We start from the raw sequence: 26,779 nt of genomic DNA, 5'->3' as shown, positions 1-26,779 counted from the left end.
ACTGGCAGACGACTTAAGCAGAAATCTACTGGACCCTCACGAGTGGAAACTGGAACCCAACTCATTCAAACTTCTAACCCAGAGGTAGGGAACTCCGGAGGTGGACCTTTTTGCCTCCCCCCAAAACCACCAATTGAACAAATGTTGCACCAGGAACCCTCACAGCAGAGCCTGGAAGGTGGACGCCCTATCCTTTGCATGGGAAAACCTCTCAATTTATGCTTTTCCTCCTCTCCCCCTCCTCTCAAAATTACTACTCAAGATCAAACAGGACAGGCCAACAGCAGCCCTTATTGCACCAGACTGGCCATGCCAGCACTGGTACCCACTCCTACGCAGTCTGACAGCAGTGCCACCCTGGTACCTACATCAGACACCTTCCCTGCTGTCTCAGGAGGAACAGATTTTGCATACACAGCTGCAAACCCTAAACCTTGCAGCCTGGCTTATCCCATGAATACATCACCAGCATCCCTCAGCAAACAGGTGCTGGACGTCATTGTTGAGGCCAGAAGGCCTAGTACTAGGAAATCCTATGCTGAAAAGTGGAAAATATATTGTTCTTGGAGTCAGTCTCAAGGAAAGGACACAGCTGTGCCCAACTTACCTTAAATCCCTGATTACCTAGCAGAGCTGCTCCACAGAGGCCTGTTCTTCTCATCCATTAAGATTCATGCCTCTGCCATCTCAGCTCATTATAATACTGAGCTTCTTCTCTTTTCTCACCCTCTCATCAAGCAGTTCCTGAGAGGAGCTAACAATTTAAGGCCCCCTCAGGAGAGCTCCCACCCCGGCCTGGGACCTTAACTTTCTACTGGAAAAGCTCACACTTTTGAACCTGCTGCTTTAGCAGAGTTAAAATTCCTCTCTTGGAAAACAGCCTTACTTCTAGCTATTACTTCAGCAAGAAGAGTGTCTGAGTTATAGACACTAATGGCGGTGGAGCCCTTCATTATTTTCCATGCTGGCAGGATTTCCCTCAGGACTAACCCTTCCTTTATGCCCAAGGTGGTATCCCGTGTGGCTTTAAACCAATCCATTTGCAAACCTTTTTCCCTAATCCTCAGAATAGAGGGGAAAGGATACTACACTCCTTGGACGTGCACAGACAGCTCAGGTTCTACCTTGACAGGACTAAGCCTTTCAGAAAAATCTGACCAGCTACTAGTCAGCTTTGCTACAGGAGCAGAGGGCAAGGCCATTTCGAAGCAAACCATTTCCAAATGGATAGCACACTGCATCCATTTCTGCAACAAGCACCATGGAAAACCTACCCCTCTGGGGATCAGAACTCATTCTACTAGAGCTACTTCAGCCTCTACAGCATTTCTCAGGGGGGTCCCCACCAGGGACATCCTGGAAGCTGCAACCTGGAGTTCTGTACACACCTTCACCAAGCATTACCACTTACTTATTTTTTCTAAATCCAGAGCTGGATTTGCTACTGCAGTCTTAAAAGGCCTGCTAGCCATCCCCAACACTTCTTGACTGCCTCCACCCTTCCTCAGCTTTGGGAATCAACCCAAGTGTGATGGCTGCAACAGTGAAACACGAAGAACATAGTACAGTTGTGTACCCTTACCATAAATGTAAATAGGATAGGTAAAAAGGATAGGGTACCTATCCTCTTTATGGCCATCTTTTATGGCAAGGGTATTTACTTTTTACTGGAGGTGTTCCACACCATGTAATAGCTTCCTATTTTGGGGGCTCCTGACATCTAGGGCAAGACAAACTGATGTAATTGCATCGGCTGCATGTTTTATACCCCTGATGACCTGACGTCATGGAAGAGGCCACTGCATCCGACACAGAAATCCCAAGACTCTGGTATTCGGGCTGACTGAGGGCTACCTGCAGGCAGATAACCCAAGTGTGGTGACTGCAACAGTGAATACACTTGAACATCTACATTTATGGTAAGTGTACACAACTGTACTTTCTCTTGGCCAAGCTTGCATATGAGAAAGTTTCAATGGTATGTCAAGACTGTTTGACTTCAGCACTGCCATCCTCTGGATTTTCCTGTGCCTCTTTTGCCTTGGGTAAACTCGAGCTCCACTGGTGGGTTTGTCAGACTTCCCTGAATCCAGGCCTGTTTTTCAGGTTCCTCTTCTCACTCAGGAGCTGTACACAGGAGCTTCTTCCAGCAACCTCAAGGTCCAGGGTCTGTGGTCCCCTCTGCAACTAATGGACTATATTGTAGAAAACACTTTGAGTAGGTCCAGGACAGATCCTCACGAATGGATGCTTCACAGGGAGGTGCTCCTGGACATAGTACATCAGTAGGATATTCCTCAAGTAGATGTCTGTCTCCCCTCTGAGCAGACAACTTCCCCCATTCTGTTTCAGAGTGCCAAGTCAGTGTCTCTGTATGCCTATCCCCTTTTCCTTTGCTTCCAATAGTCCTGCACAGAATCATGTGGGATAAGCCAGAAACATTGGTGGTGAATCCCTTTTGGCCCAGGCAGCATTGGTTCCACTTGTGTTTCATCTGGCTAGAAGTGGTCATCACAAGTTACCTCACAGGTTGGACCTACTCACAGGGCAAGAGATCTCTCATTTTAACTTCACTTATCCACTCTTCAATTGACTGTCTGGGTGATAAGGTTTTGATTCCTTTTCGACACCACTTTTCTGAGAATGTGCTTCAGGGTTTGCAGGAGGCCAGAAAAACTACTGCTAGAAAATCCTATTTGGCTAAATGGAGGAGAGTTTCTGTTTGTTTTCTCAAGTGTGACCTTGACCATTTTTCACTGTGTATTCCTATAGTCCTTTCCTATTTGTTTGAGTTGCTCACTACTGATCTGACATTCATCAGTTAAAACTCATTTGTCAGTTATTTATTCTTGTCTGACGCTGAATCCTCCTATTGCTTTTTTGTCTTGCAGTAAAATAATTTTGAAAGGAGTCCTTCATATTAGGCCCCTAAAAAAGCCTTTTTCTTGGGACCTTAATTTTGTTCTTGGAAAAATTAACTTGTTTCCCTTTGAGCCTGCAGTTTCCTCCTCTTTGCTGCACTGTACTTAGAAAACAGTACTGTCAGTGGCTCACTTTTCTGCCAAGAGGGTCTGTTAACTTTGGGCACTTGTGGCAGTACCACCTTTTTTGTTCTTTCACCAAGATAGGGTCCCTTTTCATACTAATCCATCCTTTATGCCCAAGGATATATATATATATATATATATATATATATATATATATATATATATGACATGCTGAACCTGGAAGTGTTCTGCTATCCTAGGCAGGTTATCCCAGATGTGAAGACTACAGCAACAGTGAAAAGTAGAACTTTTACTGGTAAGGTAAGTTCGTACTTAACTATACTTTTCAATGACTATGCATGTATCATAGGTTCATTTATGTAATGTTGCTACCAAGGATTGAAATGAGGTTATTTGAAGAAAAAGGCATTATTCATTTCTGGTGTGCTGTATTAGAATTTAAAACTGTCTAAGCAAGTATGATTCTGAGATACAGACTGGGATATTGTATTCATTTCCTTCAAAATGTATTTAATTTAATTTTATTGCATTATCCGACCGGGCAAAAAGCCACCCCTTTTCTTTGGAGGCCCAGGGAGAAAACCTCCAGAAAAATTCCAGCATTACATGTAGCTAGTAATAAACAGAAGTAATAAATATGTAAAGTTTAAACAGAGTATCATTAGTAGCAGCATCATGTAATGAGCTGTGAAACTTTCCAGGGAGAGAAGCACCAGGAAAAAATTACATAAAGAACACAGTAAACAGAGGTATACAAATAATCAAATACTCAGCATTTAAACATAATATTAATTGCAGCGTCATGTAAGGAGCTGTGAAAACTTATTTGGAAATTAACTTGATAGAAGGAGAGAAAGGGAAGAAATGGAGGTTTAGTGTTGAGGTGAGGGAGAGAGAGTGTTTTAGGATAGGTAAAAGGAAGAAGACTGGGAGGTAGAGGACAAGGAGTTGATTTTGGACCAGTAGTTAAGGGTAAAATATTTTCACATTCTAAAGGAAAGAAATAGAAAAAAGAACAGGAAAATAATTGCTTAAAAGAAACAGACGAAGCTTTTGTTTTGAATCATTTTCTTGCTTTGTATTCACCATCAATTCATGCAAGTTCTGGATAAATTTAACATTCCTGGCAAGCAGTCTAAAGTCATATTGGGCTGTCTAGCCCATATTTAATTAAAGGTAAGAGATGAAAAAAATGCCATTAGTGGGCCATGCCAGTATTTAAATTCTTTGAGTCAAGACATTTTTAGTGTGAAGCCCTGCTCTTTCAACTGTAGGCTTATTTCATTCTGTAGAAGCAGTGTACATCATTCCTCACCCCATTTTCTCTGGTCTGACTTGTTTTTTATTTTTTGCTGTCTCATGATTGCCATATGATCTGGATGTTACGACCTTTAGCTCAGCCATTCATTTAAATCCTCATTGCTTCTGTCCAATGGCGTATCCCACACAGTTTCTAACCACTCAATTAACACTGAATTCTCTTCATTTTCCATCCCTTTCATTTCCTTGCATACAGTTTGTCTTTTTAACTCAAAAAGTAAACACACCCAACATTAGGTAGTGTACATTTCATATGCTTAACTACAGGTTGTGGTAGCCAAGTACAGAACTGATGTTCTTCGTGTTTCACTGTTGCAGTCATTACATTTGGGTAATCTGTTGGCAGGTTGCCCCCAGTCGGCCTGAATATCAAAGTCTTGGGGATCCTGCGTCTGTTGCTGTCTCCTCTTCCATGATGTCAGGTCGTCAGGGGTATAAACATGCAGCCAGTGCCATTTTATTCAGTCTTTTTTGCTGCGCGGTGCTTGAAGCAGAAGCAATTCTCAAGTGCCGGTCGGCCGACTCGTGAAATTTTTGCATTCCAGTTTCAGAACCGAAGTCTTCAATTAAAGCTAAGTACCCGGTTGGGGAAACATTTTCTTGCTCCTTACCGATGTCAGTAAAAGTTAACAATTGCATTACTTGTGGGAAGCAAATACTTCATAAGAATTTTCATTTATGCTGTATTCCTTGCCTAGGCCCAGATCATAACATGCCTTGCTGTCGGTTTTGTGCTAGCTTTAACCAACACACTATTAAGCATTGGTATATTTTTGCTTCAAAATATTTTGGATCTAGATTTGATTACCCTGAAATGTCGTCGGATAGCATTCCGACTACCGGAGTACACAAAAAGCACAAAGAAAAAGACAAGACAGACTGTCGAGGTCCAAAACAGACGATGAAGCTTCTCCTAAGCCAGTCACCGGTACTCATTGAGGCGCTTTCGCAGCCCCTAATACCCGCTACTTTTGAGTCGCAGGCCTCTACCGAGACCCTTGTGGAGTCCGGTATGCCGTAAGATTCTCAGAGTAGTGAACCCGTGGATGTCTCTCCCTCTAATGGGTCCGGAGCCGCTGAGCAGGCACCGGCTTCTGAGGGTGTTTTCAGGCCTCAACATTTTTATATAAAACCGATGCCAGCTTCAAAAAGAAAATCAACAACTAAGTCTAAAAAACTGACGCATGAGCCACGTGCTGAGGCCCCTATGCTTAAAAAACAGATGATCAAAATGGCTGAGGACTTAATTACCTTGATCAGGGGTTCCCAACCCCCCCCCCCGATAAGAGACCTAGGCAAGACATGATTATGAATCTTCAGATCAGGTTTCTATTTCTTCTGATTCTTCTTCTGATCGGGAATTTTCTATACCACCCTATGAGGATTCAGATGCAGAAGAATCCATTCCATCTGCATCTCCTTCTGAGGATTATTCTTTTGGAGAAACCTTGCATATTTTAAGGGAAAATTTTCATTGGGAGAGTCAGGATTTCTCTGAATCAAAAAAGAGGCTTCTTCCTCAGCATAGGCCTTTGGCTATACCTCCTGTAATAGACATTGTTGCTGATGTGTTTTCGGAATCAAGCATGACTCCTGAGTTCCCTACCTCCGGTTCCTAGTAAGCCAGACAGATATTACAGGGTTCCTGACTCCCACAACTTTCTAATCAAAAATCCTACTGCTGATCCTGAAGCCATCTCACAGGGTCCCAAGAGTGTAAAGGCCTCTACAGCCAAAAATCCTACCCCCTCTGATAGAGATTCCAGGGCCCTGGATAGGTGGGGAAAGAAGGTTTATACGTCTGCAACCTTGGCAATAAGGGCCTTAAACTGCCAGTTTCATATGCTTAAATATCAACAGCATGTTATGGGCCTATTGAAACAGAAAATGATGTTGATTTCTGATTGTGTGGAAAATAAAGAATTACAGGAATTATTGCATGCAGCAGAACAGGTTGGAAAGCATACTTTGCAATGTGGTTTTGATTCCTTGGAGGCCCCCTTGCAGGGCCACAGTTACTGGATCTGTGATTAGAAGGCATGCCTGGCTCAAGGAGCAAAATCTGCCTGATCATGTTAAAGCTAAATTGTTGGATGCACCTTTACAGCATGATACTCTGGTAATAAGGCAGAAGAGGTTTTAAAGAAAATGGAAGACAAAGCTAAATCTATGCAAACTGTAAAAGATTTCTTGCAAGTGCAGCCACCCAGATTCAGTAGGCACTGGCCTACTAAAAATTGGTCCTTTCCTGTGTCCAACAGAGCCTCTCAAGGCAAATCCAGGTGCTCAAAAGGCTCTATATACCAATCATAGGGTTCTTACAGGTCAAAGCAATGGGGTGCCTCTACCTCCAAATCTGGAGGAAACAAAGCACAACCCTACAGTAAGCAGTCTCAATGACTTCCCTCTTCTATCACCAAGCACTTATCTTTTGGCAGCCCCTTTTGGGGGAAAATTAGCACTTTATGCTCCAAAATTGGAAGTTAATTACCCAGGACAAGTGGGTATTAAACATAGTATCCCAGGGGTACAGATTTCATTTCCATACTTTGCCAGTTCCAAATGGATGGCCAGATCTGCCACAAAATCAATGGTCAGAGGCTCAGAAACAAGTTACATCCCTCATGGTTATGGGGTCTATTCAACCAGTACCAGAACAGGAAAAAGGACAAGGTTTTTATTCATGACTGTTCCTGGTACCCAGAAAAGACAATGCCTGGCGTCCAATACTGGACTTATCGATTTTGAACACGTTCTTGGACATTCCAAAATTCAAAATGCTGACTTTATAACAGCTACTGCCCATGCTGGGCAAGAATGCTTGGTTAGTGACTCTAGACTTGAGGAATACCTGCATATCCCAATAAGGGAATCGTGCAGAAGATACCTCCATTTCAAGGCAGGTTTTATGCATTACCAATTCTCTGCACTGCCCTTTGGCTCATCTACTGCGCCCAGGGTCTTTACAAAGTGCCTGACACCAGTAATTGCATTTTGCAGACAAAGAAGCATATCTATCCTTACTTGGACAACTGTTTAATTCAAGCAGAAAACAAGGACATTCTTCTTGAACATCAGGCGTTTGTAAAAAGGCTCCTAACATGCCTAGGGTACACAATAAACGAAAAGAAATCACAACTGGTACCCTCTCACAAAATTCCATTCCTGGGTGCAAGCTTGAATACAACTGACCAGATGGCTTACCTTACGCCAGACAAACAAAGGCAACTGACTATATACTTCAAACAGATGGCAACAAAAACCCAGTTATCTGCAAGACAAATTCTGCAGGCTTTGGGGTTCATGGCATCCTGCATTCTACTAACTCCATATACAAGACTGCATATGAGGAAACTTCAGTGGTATCTAAAAGGTTTATGGAGTCAACATTGTCACAGTCTGGAAACAATGATTCCTTTCATTCCCTGCCTACAACAGGAGTTTCTTTGGTGGGCAGAGACATGTCACCAAAACAAGGGACGGTCATTCACTCTACCCCCTGCCACCCAAACCCTAACTACAAACGCATCAGACTATGCTTGGGGGGCCCACCTGGCGGGTTGATGCATTCAGGCATATGGACCCCAAACCAAATGCATCTGCATATCAACCAGAAACAGATGCTAGCTGTTCAGAATGCCCTGACAGCCTTCAAGGACTTCATCCAGGACAACTACTGATAAAGACGGACAACATCACGGTTATGTGGTACATAAACAAGCAGGGGGGGGGTACACATTCCTACCCCCTTTGCAGACTAGCCATGGCATTGTGGGACACAGCCTTGACTTACTAAGTGCATCTTCAAGCTCAGTTCCAGCCAGGAAAGCAAAATACTCTGGCAGACAACCTAAGCAAAAACCTTATGGACCCTCACGAGTGGAAACTGGATCCACAAGTCTTCAGCATGGTAGCACAAAAATGGGGGAGCCCAGACATAGATCTATTTGCCTCTCCCCAAAATTATCAACTGGACATATTCTGCACAAGGACTTATCACAGACAAACATGGAAAGCGGATGCCCTATCCTTCAGTTGGAAAAACCTATCAGTCTACGCCTTTCCTCCTCTGCCTCTTCTCCCCAAGGTCTTACTAAAGGTCAGACAGGAAAAAACAAAAATTATTCTAATTGCTCTGGACTTGCCTTGCCAACACTGGTACCCAATTCTAAGGAATATGTCTCAACTCCCTCCTTGGTACTTGCCTCAAATACCTCCTCTACTGTCTCAGCAGAACAGTCAAATTCTGCACACTCAGCTCCAAACTCTGAACCTGGCAGCATGGCTGATCATGTAGTTATTCAAACAACACCTCTCATTAAATCTGTGATGGATGTCATTTTGGAAGCCAGAAGGCCTAGTACTAGAAAATCTTATGCTGATAAATGGAAGAGATTCTGTGCTTGGAATCAAGCACAAGGAAATGGACACAGCAAAACCAAATATTCCTCAGATTTTACAATACTTGACTGAGATGCTTGACAAGGGCCTATCTTTTTCTTCAATAAAAATCCATGCCTCTGCCATCTCTGCTCATTACAACATGGAGCCTCCCATCTTTTCTCATCCTCTGCTAAAACAGTATCTTAGAGGGACCAAAAATTTAAGGCCTCCCAGAAGATCACCAACTCCTGCATGGGACCTCAGTTTTGTGTTGGAAAAAAACTCACCCTGACTCCTTTTGAACCAGCAGCTACTGCAGATATAAAGTGTTTTTCTTGGAAAACCGCTTTCCTTTTGGCAATCACTTCAGCAAGAAGGGTTTCAGAACTACAGGCCCTCATTGCTGTGGAGCCTTTTATTATTTTTTACCCGGACAGGGTGTCCCTCGGGACCAATCCTTCCTTTATGCCAAAGGTGGTGTCCAGTGTGGCTCTTAACCAAACTATTCATCTGCCAACTTTTTACCCAAATCCACAGAACAAGGGGGAGCGGATTCTGCATTCATTGGGCGTACACAGACAACTAAGATTCTACTTAAACAGGACCAAATCTCTAAGAAAGTCTGAGCAACTACTGGTGGCATTTGTTGCAGCATCAGAGGGGAAGGCTATATCAAAGCAGACTATTTCTAAGTGGATAAGCCACTGCATTTGTTTCTGCTACTTGCATCATGATAAACCAGTGCCCAAGGGAATCTGGTCACATTCCACCAGGGCTGCCTCTACCTCAGCATCCTTTCTCAGAGGAGTTCTAACCAAAGACATTCTAGAAGTCGCTACTTGGAGCTCTGTTCATACTTTTACAAAGCATTATCATTTGCCTCTTCTCTAAGTCCAGGGCAGGCTTTGCCACTGCAGTTCTGCAGGGCCTTATAGCCACTCCTAATGCTATTTAGTTCCATCCTCCCATCCATAGCTTTGGGATTCTACCCAAATGTAATGACTGCAACAGTGAAACACGAAGAACATAACACAGTTGTGTACACTTAACATAAATGTAGATGTTCGAGTGTATTCACTGTTGCAGTCCGGGTTACCCACCTGCCATCCCCCTTTTTTTCTAGAACTTCTCTTTCCATCACTATATTCTAAAACTTTTGTTTATATATATATATATATATATATATATTTTTTTTTTTTTTTTTTTTTTTGCTCCCCATTTGGGGGGCACCTGACATCTGGGGCAAGAAAAACTGAATAAAATGGCATTGGCTGCATGTTTTATACTCCTGACGTCATGGAATAGAAGACAGCAACCGACGCAGGACCCAAGACTTTGATATTCAGTCCGACTGAGGGCAACCTGCCAGAAGATTACCCAAATGTAATGACTGCAACAGTGAATACACTTTAACATCTACATTTATGGTAAGTGTACACAACTGTACTTTTGCGGAGGATGACTGTTTTCCTTTCAGGTACAAGTTTTTTTTAATTTCACCTCCTGGTGAAGGAGGTGTACCCATGGCTGGTGAATTGTGAAGCTGTAGCAGAGGTCAACAATAATGTCATAAATTAATAGAACTACCTGTAATCAGCAGATTTCTGTGTAGTTCCCAACTTTTCTATGTCTTTGTATTGCAAGAAATGTGATTACATTCCAGAAATGGGGAAAATGCCATCTTTTTAAGCATCATTCTGATGTCAGAAAAGTGCTTAACACACTTTTGTTAAGCACCCCTAAGCGCTGCTAAGGTTGTGTTTCCACATTTGGGATTAACTTTGAACAGTCCCAACTGACAAAGAGCAACAACAGAAGCTAAAACATATGTAGAATCTATTACATAATCACTCTTGTCACAGTTCTAAACAAAAAGTGTGGAAAAGCAATGTATCTTAACTTTTAAAGCTGTTTGTTCTTCATAGGGACACTTTTCTTCCTGCTGTGTGTTTAGCATCATTGTGTTTTACTGACTTCTAAATGTTTTAAAAGCTGTTGAAATACTTCATGCTTCTACACTTTTGTTTCTGTAACTAGTAATATATATATATATATATATATATATATATATATATATATATATATATATATACAGAAAATTGTATGATAGTTTCACCAAGCATAACCTTTATATGTCCTCAACATGGATGCCAAGATTCTCCTGTTAAGCTTCACTCTTAAGGTGAATTTCTTGGTATCCATGTCTCAAATACATAAAAAAAAGACTATGATCAGAGACCTGTATTTCAAGTACTTTCTTCATGATGTACATTTCAGGATTAAGATGCCTTTCCATTCTAGCCACTGTGTGGTGTATGTGACTACTTCATAGGTGACCCGAGTTCATCTTTGGGTGCATGTAGATGCTGGCAGAGGGATAAGAGTGAGCATCCACTACCTGCTTCCCCATCATGGTGAGTGGGAGATAGTTCTATCTCATTACATAGGTGATGACTAGCTGAAGCACGGGTGTCTACACTATGACGTCTAGGTCTACAGTGCCCACACTGCAATGTGCAGTCACATTGAATCATGGAGAATCCTCTTGATGGCAACTGTAGTGGAGTTTGCAAAAGTTCACTGCAGGGAAGGGGGTGCTCCCCCTGGAAGAGGGTAGGCTGCCCCACAGGATCAGCAAGTCTGGCCGGCTCCCAACCACTCAACTCTTGCTGCAAGTGACTGAGCTTATTGAGGATTCCAAGGCAGGAATGAATGAATCCAAGTCTCTCGCCTGCCTGTGGAATTCCAGGCTCCAGCAACTGTAATCAGATGCATGTAGATGAGCTTTTGGTGTAGGCCCTGTAGGGGGGTGTGCAAAAGAAAAAGGATTTAGGCATTTGAATATGCTTTCATTCTTTCTTAAAAAGTACAGACTGTTTTGGAGTAGTGTTTAATATATGCATTTCAGTAAACTGTCATCTTACACATCTTACAAACTGTATTTATTTTTGTTTTTTCATTTCCCAAGTAAGACCCCTCAGCCATAGGTACGTTTTCTCAGATGACCTTCAGAGCATTGATTGGGTTAAGTGATTTTCTCAGTCACCCAGTAATACAGTAAGGTTTTGAGGATGAAATTAAAATGAGCCAAGTATGTACAGTTTGCAACATGTTGCTACTAGCTAGTCTTAAGAGTTGTTAATGTTATTTCAGCCATGAAAGTCGGAACATCACGAGAGCAGTTTTAGTTCTGCCAGAATGTATAATGACAAGTTCTAGTAACTGCACTTATTCTTTGTAATAATGTTCACATTTGAAAAAAGTTGTATTAAAAGTTCTAAAAAGGCATGCGAGTCACCTCCCATCATTTCTTATTTGGCTTCTGTTAGTTTATCAACAGAAAAGGTCTATTGTTTAATATAATGTTTCCTTACACATGTACTGTGAATCATCACATACTTACTTTCATTTAGAATGCCAGCCATCTTCATGTTACAAGTAAAGTGATAGTGCTTAATTTAGACAATGAAAATATTTCAGGGTTTAAAATGCCCAGTCACAAGTTGCAGTTTAGTGGGTGTCTTCAACATGAGTTACACAGATTATTTTATTTTATATAAATTCATGCTAATGGCATGCCACTGCATATCATTTTTGGGTTTCTTGTTTATTCAGTCAGCCAAGTAACTATTAAGTGAACATTTTTGAAGGCAAAGATGCAGTATTCCAAAGAACCAGTGTGTAGTACAAGTTTACAGTAGTGAATATCAGGCTGATTTATTATGCTAAACTAGCATGTTTGCCAATGGAAAGTTGCTCAGATGGTATAATGGAGCCTGTAAAAGCGACACAGTGCACGTTTTCTCCTGCATAATGCTTACAGCTGTAAAATCCCCCTCATTCTGCATGTTGTGCATATATCACTGTAATTTGTAGGGCCAAACCGGTGTCATATTTGGCATCTTCTGTTTATATACTGATAATCTGTGAATTTTCTGTTTACCTATCAATGAAAATCTCACCTTCACTACTTCCATCAACACCCAGTTTACATACTAGATGACCTCATATTGTGTATAGTTATTAAAATATATTTTATAACCCCAGTAGTCATGCTTTTCTAGCTTGCATGTTTTTAGAAGTACAAAACATAGAGAATTTTAATGACTTGCGCTTTGGTAGCTAACACAACACTACAAGAACTTCAGAGGTTTGCAGTAGCTTTAACATGTGTACTAGTAAATTAGGAGATGCCTATGCCTTGCAAAATCAACTTTTTGTTTACTTACTTGCACTTTGTTGATTGTTAGCCCCACTAGGCCAGTGACCCCTTTTTGCCCCACTAGGCCAGTGACCCCTTTTCGCAGGATACGTGATGTAGTGGTCATACTAACCAGAAGTAATTTAGCCAGTACTATTTTTGTGATGAGTGCTGCGGGATCTTTTATTTCCACCTGAGCTACCAGCTATTCAGGCAGATGAGGCCTGTTTTTAACATCTCATCCAAAGGGTGTGGCACACACAGGAATGCAGCATCCCGGTTGTTGTTTTGTCTTTCGACTTTTCCCGATTAGGGGTCATCACAGCGGAACTCCGGTCCGCTAATGATTGGTAGTTAATTTTTACGTGCCGAGTTACCAGCCCTGACGCACAGCCTTCAACAAAGGTACGCCCATTCATGCATGTCTACACACAGTAGCTGAGAATCGAACCGGACAGCGTCTTACTGTGAGGCGACAACATTACCGCAGCACCACCGCAGCATCCTGGTTATGGAAAAATTTATTTCAAGTATTTGGTTTGTGGAATAAAACTCAGTCTTCTGCACCAAAAGCAAGCATACAACTTGTTGAGCTACTGAATCTACTATGAACTTTGCAGACAGTTTGAGCAGGTTTTCATTTGAATATGTTGCGATTTATATTTAAATCTTAATGACATTGAAATGATGCATTAAAGACGATCATTATTCTTGCTTAAAAAGTATGTAAATGCATTGAAAATGTGGGTGAGAAGATTTTTTTTTTTAAACAGCAGTTAAAACATTATGCTTTCTTTTATTTGAAGGGAACATTTCTGAGGCGAGGAACTCCACACCCTGGAGAGCTAAAGACAATGAAAAAGACAGCTGAGACACTACGAAATGATATAAGTGCTGCTAAGGGTTTGGACTCCAACAAAAATGAGGTCAATAATGCCGCTGACAGACTTTCTACTTCAGTGTAGAATTTTATCTCACAACAGCTTTCCTCCTGTGTCTTCCAGCTGTTTAGCCCTGTTATCTGGTTCTGGGACCTTATCAGCCCTTGTATTTGATCTACAGCCTGACTATTTCTTTCAATCAGCTGTTTAATAATGGTGCTGTTTGTTGGAGGAAAATGCCTTTCATCAACCAGTCATTGCACCGGTAATTTGCTTACTGACTGTGATTTTTAGTGTATTGGTTTTATTTGTACATGTAGGTTGCACTACTGTATAGAGACAGTCATGGTTATTTTTATTTTTTTTTAACTTAGAAAAATTATTTTTGTTTTTAATTATGGGAGTCATGTTACACTCCAGGTAATATTTTTGAGCCTACTGATCTTGTACAGTTTTATGTTCAGAGTGATAATTTTGTACTTTGGCAGCTCAAATGGTGTAAATTTTAAAACATTTTGTACAGATGTTTCTTAACCAATGATGTATTTGAATTTACTTTGTAAAGAGAAATGGTACCTATTTTCATATTTGTGGAAATGTCTAGTTTCCTTAGGTTGTCTTAAAACATTGGTCTTTAAAATGTTGAGCCAACTATACATCATTCCCTGGTGTTTTAGTCTCTGTGTATATTAAATGCAAAAAAACTTCCATTGTAATTTCTCAGAACAAGTGTTAGAGGAGTAGTGGTCTGATACTCTTATTCTGAATGGCAGCATGAGATATGAGGAGACCCCATACTCCCATCCCTTGAATCGCTCATTGTATTTTATCACTGTAAAGGACCATCTGTGGTTTCCCTGCTCTTATGCTGTATAGGTGTATGAATTGTTTTCTTGTGCTGGTTTTACTCTTCAGCTGTAAAATATGGAATTGCATCTTTGAAAACAGATGCAATCAAAACAACCGTGGCAGTTTACTGTTTTCCTTGTGTCTTATGTTTGTTCACATTCCACATCTGTCAAACAGTAGTGTGAAAATAACGTGAGTCTTGTATATATCCGTGCATAAAACCACCAGTACTGTCTACATTTTTAATAGCACTGGTTCATTAGCTTATTTTAGTACTAGTAACTTATTGCTCTGTGGTAGAATTGAAGTGATGTCGGATGTATTTTGCTTCACTTCTTTTCACAGTCATGAGGAGTTAGTGTTGATGTCTTAAGCATTTAACAGTTTTTTTCACATTTATTTCTTTTAAAAGGAACAGAGCTTCTCCAGATTGACTTGCTAACAAATGCTGCATCCTGTGTATATTGAACATTTAAATAGTTTGATATTCTTTGTAGTGAACAAAATTTTAAACTGTTTATATGAGGCTGCTTAACACCAAGGAATGCCGCTAACTGTGCCTTAGACGTCCGACAGAATTAGAATGTAATGGGTATCTGTATCAGTCCACAACCCTGTAAAGTTTAAACATGCAAAATTACTTTAAATTAAGATCCAGTGCAGACACAAAAATACTTCAGTTTTCTGCTCAGTAGATAGTGTATTTTTCTTTGAAAACTTGTACACTGTTAAGCTCATTTGAGAGACTAAGAATTCGAGCATGCAGGATGTATAATTTTTAGAGTGTTCATACACTTTTCCTACAGGACAGTATATTGGCAATAGTCCCAATTATTTGGATCATTTTTTGATCCAGCATTTTGTCATGTTTATAACACTGTCCATTGTCTAATGTAGAGGAAATAGGGGTATAGCACTGGATTGCTGTTATCGTTCTACCAGCTTAATATGTGATCTAGTTGTAGATCAGGGGTACACTTACAGCTATTTCAGATGCACTCTAGCTACAAAAAAAGAGCAAGCAAAACAAGAGAATCCAGAAGTGCAAACAAAACTCGGCAATGATGTAGTGAAACAGCTTTAGCCAACAGTTTAAATGTAGCTGTCCGAAGAGTCCCCCACATCAGAAATCCTTAATTCTTAACCTTGTAAACACTACTAGATCTGATGGGTCTGTAATTATATTTCAAACCTTTATTGGATGCCACAAGTACATGTATGTTAGATTGCAAATGCATATAAAGAAAGCGCCACTGATGTTTGTAGGAACATTTTATGATGCACAAAAATGTTTGATAGCACTTTTTATTTTTGGGTAAGATATAATGGAGAGTGGGCTTCAGTTTGTTGGTTTGTTTAATATTGTAATGTCATATGCAAAACATTTTGTAACCCCCTCCCACTTTTAAAAACGTCACCAACGTAGGTGTTGGAGGCATTAATACTCACTTGTATAAAAAAGAATCCACTGCATTTCCTTGACCCATCTGACATCACATAAGCTGAGTCACAACTCATAAGTAACAAATAGTCACACATTCTTGTAACACGTAGTCTGATTTATCACTCTACAAACACATCACTCAACTAAAAAGCATTTTTTGTAGAGAAAGAGAAACCCCTACACCTCAAATGTGAAGAACTTAACCCCACGACACATACATACCCTTGCTGTGTTGTCATCATTCACAGTCAATGAACCTCATGCAAAGCGCAATCACTGTCAAGCAGTGTAACACCTGTCTATTTCTGTGAGGTATACCAGCGTCAGACCACCAGAAAGGTGCTAATGTGCAAGTATTACAATTTCACTCCAGTATCAAAGGAGCAACATTAATATAAGCTACTGCCACCTTGAGCTGTACCACTTAAATAAATATAACTCAAGATCTGGTGATCCAATCAGGTGTGACTATTAGCCATATAAAAAGTGCAGAGTTATCCTGTACTTTAAGTATGGATTTCCATCATCCTCTTTACTGCACCAGTCTGCTTCATATGGTAGATTTTCCAGCTGATTGTTGTTCCGGTAAGAACGCAACTAATTTCTTGTGACTTTTAGAAAAGTAATTTTAAAATTACTTTTGTTTTTATTGACTTAACGTTGACCATGAATGTCTTCACATCTTTTAAAAATGTCTTTCCTCGTAGGTGTTGCATACATTTATACTCAGTAGAGAGGTGTATTTCTTTCTATGTATATTGGAGAGCTATTAACTGTCTTGGTATGCTGTTGGCAGACAGCCCCCTCTCAACTATCCATATTTTCCTCTGTATTTATGTGGATGGAATTTTTCCATTACCTGTAAATTGGACTTTTTGATGCCTTTTCCTGACACCCAAAAACAGGTGTTTCTTGTAACTGTAGGTCTTGTCATCCATAGTAATGGTGGATGCGCCCATTCACTGTATCATGAGCTTCCCATCAATTTTTCTCTGTCCTAGCACCCCGAGGTCAAATTGATGACCCCATCTGTACTTAGGAGAGAGTAGTTATATAGTGACTTCATCAAACAGGTACATCATTTCACTGTTGTGGTTAGTGCAGAAATACAAAAGTATAAGGCATTTATTGCAACCCAGTTCTCTTTGCCATTTAACTTGCTTGTAGCATATACCTCATTTGTAATGTAAATTTAATGTGGGTTTGTTGACTTTTTTTATTTTGCTAACTAGTTTACACCAAAAAACTTATTTTTAAGATGTTCCTCACAAATATTGAATAAAGTTTCATGGTAGAAAAAAGCCAGTTTTAAGTAACAAACCTAGAAGTACAGTGCATTGATGCAAGTCTTCTCAGTCATGATATGTTGTCGTGAATAAACAGTATTCTTTGGCTACAGTTGGGAAGTTTTTGTAGCTTTGTTTGTTCTCCACACCAAATATTTTTTTACTGCTGTAAAATAAAAGTAGTTTATTGTAGAAGTTTTATTGTAATGTGGACTTTGTGACCCTGTAAAGCATTTTGTAGTGAAAACTGGTACTGTGCTTAATTTCTTGTGTATTAAGTAGCATATGGTTCTACAATTACAGCATTGCTAAGCTGCCTTGTTAGAGACACGGTTCCATCTTTCATACATACATCACAAGATTTATATATCAGTGGTTACATATACTAATTGAGAGCAGAATTGTGCTGTTACTGGAAAATCACAGGTTTTGCTTTGTTAGAGATTGCTGTTTCACTTCTGATATGAGATCGCTGTGCTGCTCCTGTCTGAGTAGTAAACAACAGTAGTAGTTTCAAAATGGCCATTTTTAATATAATTGCATTTTGTAGTGCAAGGAAGAGAAAACATCATCAAACCACCCTGTTCTTTGGAACAGCCATTTTTGGGACTGAACCATCCTGCTTTGAGAATGTGACTGCAGGATTGGTCAGTGAACAAGTTTCTATATTCACAGTGCCCATATTTTCCTCTCTTTTGAGTTTGGAGTTCCCTGCCTCTACCTCCACCTTTAGTAAATGTAGATGGTGAACCTAGTCTGTAACAAGAAGTAGTATCATTTATTTTGCACCTTTGGTAATCGTTTACAGTTCAAGCATATAAATATATTCTCCTTCTTTTGGAAAGGTTTCTTTGATTCTTTTCTCAAACAGGTAATGGAGCACAGAGCTCTATTGATAACGTATTGGTTGAATCCTTTCTTAGCACTTTTTATGGTGGTTAGTGAAATTAATAAAGGCTGCATAAGTGTTGATAGCAAAACTGTACTAGTGGGGGAAAAAACTGTTGCAAGCAAAGAAAGGTCATTTTACCACCTGTTTCCCCATCTTATATTTCTGTAACGTCTGTTAGTGATGTAGTCGCCAAAAGAATGTCAGCTTAGCAAGCAGTAAACTTCTGTTTTATTTTCACAGACCCCCCCCCCCCGCTTCACTCACACATGCAGTGGACATTATTATGAGATTGTATGTGCGTTGGGATTTTGTGTAATCTGACTTACAAACAGGACTGTTGTAGGTTTAGAATTTCCAGAGCCATATGCTACATATAGTGTTTGAGCATTTGTTTATTTAGTTCAGCAGATCAGTACAAGCACTCCCATGGTGAAAAAAATCTCATCCAATGGAAGAATTTAAAAAAATGTACTAAGATGTGAGAAAAGTAGAAATTCATACACCCAGCCTTATCACAGCATCTTTCGTGTGTTGTTGACCAAGAGTGTAAGCACTTGAATGTTGCAGCCAGCACATCAGAGGTTCATATCCCATTTCTGCTGTTAGCTTTCTGTAAACACTGAACATGTGACCTGGCTTCCTTGTACTCCATGCAGCATAATAGAATAAACTGCAAGATGGTCTTTTACATGAGGAATTTCCTTGAATTTTTCCTTGTTTTAAAAATCCATTTATGTATTTTAATACAGGACCAAAGAACAGATGTTTGACAGAGGTATGTAGAAGCTGTATTATTGAAGGTTTTCAAAAGCAATCTTCCACTTAATTAGTAGGGAATTATGGTTTCCACTTCTAGCAGTAATAGAGACTATAACTTTTCCAGTGAGGCGACCTAACATCCATTAAGGTGTTAACCTTTTAGTTTAGTGAAGCTTAAAGTAGCTGCTACCTGGGTGGATGCTGCATGGTGTGCATTAACGTGTCTGAGACAGAGCTACAACGTAGTTCTGTTTTGAATGTAATAAGTAGCATGCACGTGTGAGCAGCAGTTTGTTATTAGAAACCTGTGACTATAAAGTATGACATGAGAGAGCAAAGTCTATGCACATGGATGATGGGTTTCATTCCCTAGCCACATCAGATAGGCTAGATTACATGGACATTGCAAGAAGGCAGTAGGTTCCCAGAGTTTAAATGATTTGGATGCTATGTATGTAGAGGCCGGGGTGGGTCCCCACACAAACTAACCTTTGGAAACACTTGTATATACCACTGTATCAGTCTAAATATCTAGATAAGCTTGCTGCACAAATTTCCATAAAGATTGTGTAGAACTCTACAAGAATTTTGTAAATAGTACACTTTTAATTATAAAAGCAAGTTTCTAAATTAATCTAGAAGTTTGCACATATTGAAGGAGAGCAAGTGGCTGAAATGATGTGTATGTATATATTTCAGAATGTTTTTAAAACTGTTAATCATTATGTTCTTTATATTGTGTTTGCTTTAACAAATAAATTCTTATACTGCCTTTGGAAATGTAATGTTTCGTTATTCTGTTCTTGATGTGTCCACAAAACTTAAAGCATGCTGACCTTTGAATCTGTAATGTGGAATTCCTGCAAAAATGTTCAGTCCAAATCTGTTAGTGTACTTCCTGTTCCTGTCATGTCTGCATCCCATGCAATGTTCCGTGTTTTCTGTATGTGCATTTGAAAGAATGATTGTGTAAATCATATTCTATTCCTTAGAAAAAATGAGTAAAGGAGAGGAAAAGCTTCAGTTATTAAGGGAAAGCAAAAAAAATTCTGAGATGACTTCTGTCATTTGTTTATGGGCAAAGGAGGGATGTGAAAAGGAAGGTGAAACTGATGCACTGAACACATTTTTATTTTATTTCCTAGTAAACAAATTCACGTATTTGTAGAAGAGATGGCTTTTCAAAATTATGTGAATAAACATGGTCTGTATCTTGGTCCTGGGCACTGACCATAAAAGCATACTGATTGGTCATAAAGAAACAACATTACTTACTGAAAGGTTCAGATTCCTAGGTGAAGAATTTCATGGGTAAGATGTATTGATACAGATGAAACCGCCATTAGACTCAAGCAGCCTTAAAGCTCACAGTAGTATAAACAGATGAAATGTGCATATCTGAGGTTGTGACAACCAGAAATGAGCCAAATTTACCATCTCCATTTTATTAGATTCATAGGTAGCTATTGGGCGTACGGTCCAAAGAAACCATATAAGAGGCTAGCCCAGTTTCTCAAATGCCCCATAGCTATCTGATTAAGTAGCTTGCTTAGACTTGCACAATAAGGAAATGGAAGCTAAAGGGAACAAACGCTTAGATACAAGAAGCAGCTCATCAACAGTTTCATAGTCTTAATTCTCTGAACAAACTGCCAGACTGCCAGCACACTGACTTACAATCTTCTAATTGAACTCAGAGAAGTTAAAGAAACGTTGCATCTGTTTTAGGATGTGCTGTCTTCTTTGGGACAACTAGAAGCAGTTTCTGAGGTTTTCATGTCAGTCTCTGGGATTTCCCTGGAAAAATCTCCCAAATTCTAGAATTCTTGTTCTCATGTGTCTTTGGCCACTCTTCACTTGTGGCAAATTCAGTAACTGGTTTCTAGTATGTACTCAATCTGTCATCCCACATATATCAGGCTTTATTTGGGAACTATGTCCAAGAGGAGGAAAATTCAGGCCTTCAGCAAGACATTTTAAGAATAAGTAAATGTTAAAACATGATGCTTCTAATAAAATTGTGGATATTCCATGAGCTTTCTGTCATCCCCAGACATTCTACTAGTGGTCACAGACAAAATCACAGTGATGTGATGCATTATTAATCAGATGATAACACAGCCGAAGGAGAGGAGGGGAAAGGCATGCCCGAAGGCAGGAAGAGAGGATGAAGGTTAGGAGTGTAGTACTGAGGGTAGGAACTTTGAATGTTGGCAGTATGTCTGGTATAGGGAGAGAGCTAGCTGATATGATGGAGAGAAGGAAGGTTGATATATTGTGCGTGCAAGAGACCAGATGGAAGGGAAGTAAGGCCAAGTGTATAGGAGGTGGGTTCAAATTGTTCTATCATGGTGTGGATGGCAGAAGAAATGGGGTAGGGGTTATCCTAATGGAGCAGTATGCCATGAGTGTTTTGGAGGTGAAGAGAGTGTCTGATAGTGATGTTTATGAAGCTTGAAATTGATGGTGTAATGATGAATGTTGTTAGTGCATATGCTCCACAAGTTGGGTGTGCGATGGATGAGAAAGAAAAATTTTGGAGTGAGTTGGATGAAGTGGTGAAATGTACCCAAGGGTTAGAAACTAGTGATTGGAGCGGACTTCAATGGGCAAGTTGGTGAAGTGAACAGAGGGGATGAGGAAGTAATGGGTAGGTATGGTGTTAAGGAGAGGAATGCAGAAGGTCAGATGATTGTGGATTTTGCGAAAAGGATGGGCATGGCTGTGGAGGAAGATGCACACAGGTGGATTATATCCTATGTAGGAGGGCCAGTCTGAAGGAGATTGGAGACTGTAAAGTGGTGACTGGGGAAAGTGTAGTTAAGCAGCATAGAATGGTGGTCTGCAGGAATATGTTGGTGATCAAGAAGCGGAGGAGGAGTGTGAAAGCAGTGCCAAGGATTAAATGGTGGAAGTTAAAAAAGGGTGATTGTGAGGTGGAGTTCAGGGAAGAGTTAAGACAGGCACTGGGAGCAATGAAGAGTTACCGAATAGCTGGGTAACTACAGGAGAGCTAGTAAGGGAGACTGCTTGGAAGGTGCTTGGTGTGACATCTGGACAGAGGAAGGAGGACAAGGAGACATGGTGGTGGAATGAGGAAGTACAGGAGAGTATACAGAGGAAGAGGCTGGCGAAGAAGTGGGATTATCAAAGAGATGAAGAAAGTAGACATGAGTATAAGGAGATGAGGCACATGGCAAAGACAGAGGTGGCGAAGGCTAAGGATACGGCATATAGAGAGTTGTATGAGAGATTGGACACTAAAGAGGGAGAAAAGGACCTGTACCAATTAGCTAGACAGAGGGACAGAGCTGGGAAAGATGTGCAGCAGGTGTAAGGGTGATAAAGGACAGTGAGGGAAACGTACACACAAGTGAGGAGAGTGTGTTGAGTAGATGGAAAGAGTACTTTGATGGGCTGATGAATGAAGAGAATGAGAGAGAGAGAAGGTTGGATGATGTGGGGATAGTGAATCAGGAAGTGAAGCAGATTAGCAAGGAGGAAGCAAGGACAGCTATGAAGAGGATGAAGAATGGAAAGGCTGTTGGCCCGGATGACATACCAGTGGAAGCATGGAGGTGCTTAGGAGAAATGACAGTGGAATTTTTAACCAGATTGTTTAATGAAATTTTGGAAAGTCAGAGGATGCCTGAGGAGTGGAGAAAAAGTGTTTTGGTACCTATCTTTAAGAATAAGGGTGATGTGCAGAGCTGCAGTAACTACAGAGGGATAAAATTGATCAGTCACAGCTTGAAGTTATGGGAAAGAGTAGTGGAAGCTAGGTTAAGAATGGAGGTGATGATTAGTGATCAGCAGTATGGTTTCATGCCAGGAAAGAGCACTACAGATGCAATATTTGTTCTGAGAGTGTTGTTGGAGAAATACAGAGAAGGTCAGAAGGAGTTGCATTGTGTCTTTGTGGACTTAGAGAAAGCATGTGACAGGGTGCCTAGAGAGGAGCTGTGGTATTGTATGAGGAAGTCGGGAGTGGCAGAGAAGTATGTAAGAGTGGTACAGGATATGTACAAGAGCAGTGTGACATTGGTAAGGACTGCGGTGGGGGTGACAGATACGTTTAAGGTGGAGGTGGGATTACATCAAGGATCAGCTCTGAGCCCTTTCTTATTTGCAGTGGTGATGGACAGATTGACAGATGAGGAGGCCCCGTGGACTATGATGTTTGCAGATGACATTGTGATATGTAGTGAGATTAGGGACCAGGTTGAGGAGACCCTGGAGAGGTGGCGATATGCTTTAGAGAGGAGAGGAATGAAGGTCAGCAGGGCTAAAACAGAATATATGTGTGTAAATGAGAGGGAGGGTAGAGGAATGGTGAGGATGCAGGGAGTAGAGTTGGTAAAGGTGGATGAGTTTAAGTACTTGGGATCAACAGTTCAGAGTAATGGTGAGTGTGGAAGAGAGGTAAAGAAGAGAGTACAGGCAGGGTGGAATGGGTGGAGAAGAGTGTCAGGAGTGATTTGTGAAAGACTGGTACCAATAAGAGTGAAAGGGAAGGTCTGCAAGAGGGTAGTGAGACCAGCTATGTTGTATGGGTTGGAGACGGTAGCATTGATGAAAAGGCGGGAGTCAGAGCTGGATGTGGCAGAGTTAAAGATGTTAAGATTTGCACTGGGTGTGACTAGGATGGACAGGATTAAGAATCAGTATATTAGAGGGTCAGCTCAGGTTGGACAGTTTGGAGACAAAGCAAGAGAGGCGAGATTGCGTTGGTTTGGACATGTGCTGAGGAGGGATGCTGGGTATATTGGGAAAAGGATGCTAAGGATGGAGCTGCCAGGTAAGAGGAAAAGAGGAAGGCCTAAGATAAGGTTTATGGATGTGGTGAGAGAGGACATGCAGGCAGTTGGTGTGAAAGAGCATGATGCAGAGGACAGGAAGAAATGGAAACAGATGATCTGCTGTGGCGACCCCTAACGGGAACAGCCAAAAGAAGATGATGATGATGATGACACATTCAGTCAGAGCAAAGCATTATTGCAGACAAGCTGAGCAGGACTAGGACAGACCGTCAGGATGGTTATTTGAAGACGGAATTTACTAGGAATCAGTCTATCTGTGGGGAAAATCTCAAGTACATCTGTTTGCCTCTAGCCATGACATTTAGTTGAAGAAATTCTTTTCCAGGTTTCCTTCATCAGGCCTGGACAGGAATGTTCCTCTATGATCTTCCCCACTTTCCTCGATAACCAGGGTTTTTATATCATTCAGAAGGACTCCAAAAATCATTGTGGTGGCTCCCTTTTGGCCCAAGAATACAGTGTTTCTCCTTTCTTTTAATTACTGCAAGTTTCTTCATAGCATGGACTTAATCACATAAGGCAGATGTTTTATACCTGCCATCCCTCAGTTTGTTCAGCTGACTAACTGAATGATACAGTCTTGAGACGTTTTAGGAGCCATTTTGTTTAAGGGCATGCAGCAGATATTAAAGGAGGCAAACTAAGCTGATACTGATAAATCACAGATAGGTATGGGGAGAAGATTTTCTAGTTGATGCCATTCTTAGAACCTGGTCCTTTTTAAGGCTGAAATATGTCTGGTTCTAGGTTCTTGTCCTTTGAACTTTCATTGTCATCTGTCAAGATTTACCTTGGCCGTATCTGCTTGTCTGCAGTGAGGTCCTCAACCTTAGCATTTGGTAACAAGGAGGTTTACATTTATGCATCCTTTGAACACTGGTGACTTCCTCTTGGTATCCATGTTTCTGCTTGTAAATATTACACTGTTGCTTTGGAATCTGCTACTCAAGCTATTTGGAAGTTCCTATCTTGGAAAACAGAATTCATCAAGGCTCTGACTTCTGCTGCAATACTGAAAGAGTTACTAGATTTTTATGGTGAGGCATCCCTATCTCATTTATTTAAAGGATAGGGTTACTTTGAGAACAGATCCTTAATGTATGCCTGGGGGGGGTCTATTCAGTCTTTACTTACCTAGGCTATTTTTCTCCCATTGTTTTCTTTACGGAACCTTAAACCAAGAATAGAGAATTTTATATACTTTGCTGCCATCCTTTTGTGCGTAATGTCCATTTTTATTTTTCTCATGCAGTCTAGAACCTGTTGTGGAGGTTTGTGTCAAGCTTTAGATTCAGGTTTTCTACCTTGTTTTAACTTTTGATATGCTTTGTCATATGTAATTATATTGATAATTGTGTCTTAACATTTCATTTATTTTTCATCTGTACCTCTGACCTTTCAAATGTTCTTGCAAAGTCAGATGTTCGTGTTTCACTGTTGCAGTCATTACTCTTGGGTTATTCTGCTGGCAGGCTACCCGTAGTCGGCCTGAATTCCAAAGTCTTGATCCGGCGTCGGTTGCTGTCGCCTCTTCCCTGACGTCAGTGCGCCAGGGGTATAAAAGATGCAGCTGACGCCATTTTCTTCAGTCTTTCTTGCCGCGCTTGCCCGAAGCAAAAGCAGTTCACAAGTGCCGGTCGGCCGACCCTTGAGATTTTCAAAATTGAATTTCAGATCTGAAGTCTTCATTAAAGCTAAGTACCCCGTTGGGTAAACATTTTTCTTGCTCCAGACCAATGTCAGAAACAGTTAATTGTATTTCTTGTGGGAAGCAAATACCTCATAAGGATTTTCATTCTTACTGTATTCCTTGCCTAGGCCCTGATCACGACATTGCTAGCTGTCGTTTTTGTGTTAGATTTAACCAACGCACTATTAAGCGTCGGTACGATTTTGGCTTTCATTACTTTGGCCAAAGGTTTAACTATATAATGCCGTCGGAACAGCCGACAACCAGAATTTATAAAAAGCGCAAGGAAAAGGACAGGCATCCGAGGTCCAAAACTGACGAGGCCCCCGCTAAGCCATTTGCCGGTTCTCAGTGAGGTGCTTTCTCAGCCCCTGACGCCCGCTACCTCAGAGTCACAGGACACTTCCGACTCCCACGTGGAGCCGACTAGGCCTCTGGATACTCAAGGTATTGGACTCTCAGAAACTATTCCCTCAGATGGGTCCGGAGCTGCTGAGCAGGCATCGGCTTCTGAGGATGTTTTCAGAACTACACAATTATATGTCAAGCCAACCTCCGCTTCAAAGACTAAATCAGCTCTAAAGACAAAGAAACAAGTACAGCATTCTCCTGGACAGACTTCCATGCCTAAGAAACAGATGCTTAAAATGGCCGAAGACCTAATTACTTTGATCAGGGGTTCCCATCCCCCTCCTGATAAGAGGCCTAGGCTAGAGACAGAATGACTCTTCTGATCAGGTTTCAATTTCCTCTGACTCCTCTTCTGAACAGGGATACTCTTTTCCTCCCTATGGGAATTCTGATGCTGAAGAATCTATTCCTTCAGCCTCTCCTCCTGAGGATTATTCTTTTGGGGAAACCCTGCATACCATGAGGGAGCATTTTCACTGGGAGAGCCAAGATTACTCCGAATCTAAGAAAAGGCTCAGAGACTTTCTTTTACTACCTCAGCACAGACCTCTTGCTATTCAAGGCATCAAGGCTTCCACTGCAAAAAACCCTATCCCCTCTGATAGGGATTCTAGGGCACTTGACAGATGGGGGAAAAAAGTTTACACTTCTGCTACCTTGGCTGTAAGGGCTTTAAATTGTCAGTTTCATATGTTTAAATATCAGCAATACTTGATGTCACTGCTTAGACAGAAAATGTTGACAAATTCTGAATGTTCTGATAACAAGGAAATGCAGGATTTATTGCATGCAGCTGAACAAGTGAGAAAGCATACCTTGCAATGTGGTTTTGATT

The 26,779-nt window shown here is 40.8% G+C and overlaps 1 protein-coding gene across 1 annotated transcript in view; it reads left to right on the top strand.

The window, feature by feature from the left end:
• Positions 1-19,803, top strand: part of LRRC1 (leucine rich repeat containing 1) — a 990,271-nt gene extending 970,468 nt beyond the window's left edge. Inside the window, exon 13 of the mRNA XM_044063772.1 lies at positions 13,719-19,803. Coding sequence (XP_043919707.1) covers positions 13,719-13,877 — 159 coding nt within the window. The 3' untranslated portion in view covers positions 13,878-19,803. The remainder of the gene's footprint in view (positions 1-13,718) is intronic.
• The last annotated feature ends 6,976 nt before the right edge of the window (positions 19,804-26,779 follow it).

Source organism: Protopterus annectens, chromosome 2.part2 (assembly GCF_019279795.1).
Source record: "Protopterus annectens isolate FY-2018-M chromosome 2.part2, PAN1.0, whole genome shotgun sequence".
Lineage (NCBI taxonomy): Eukaryota > Metazoa > Chordata > Ceratodontiformes > Protopteridae > Protopterus > Protopterus annectens.
This window is presented reverse-complemented; position numbering and strand designations above follow the sequence as displayed.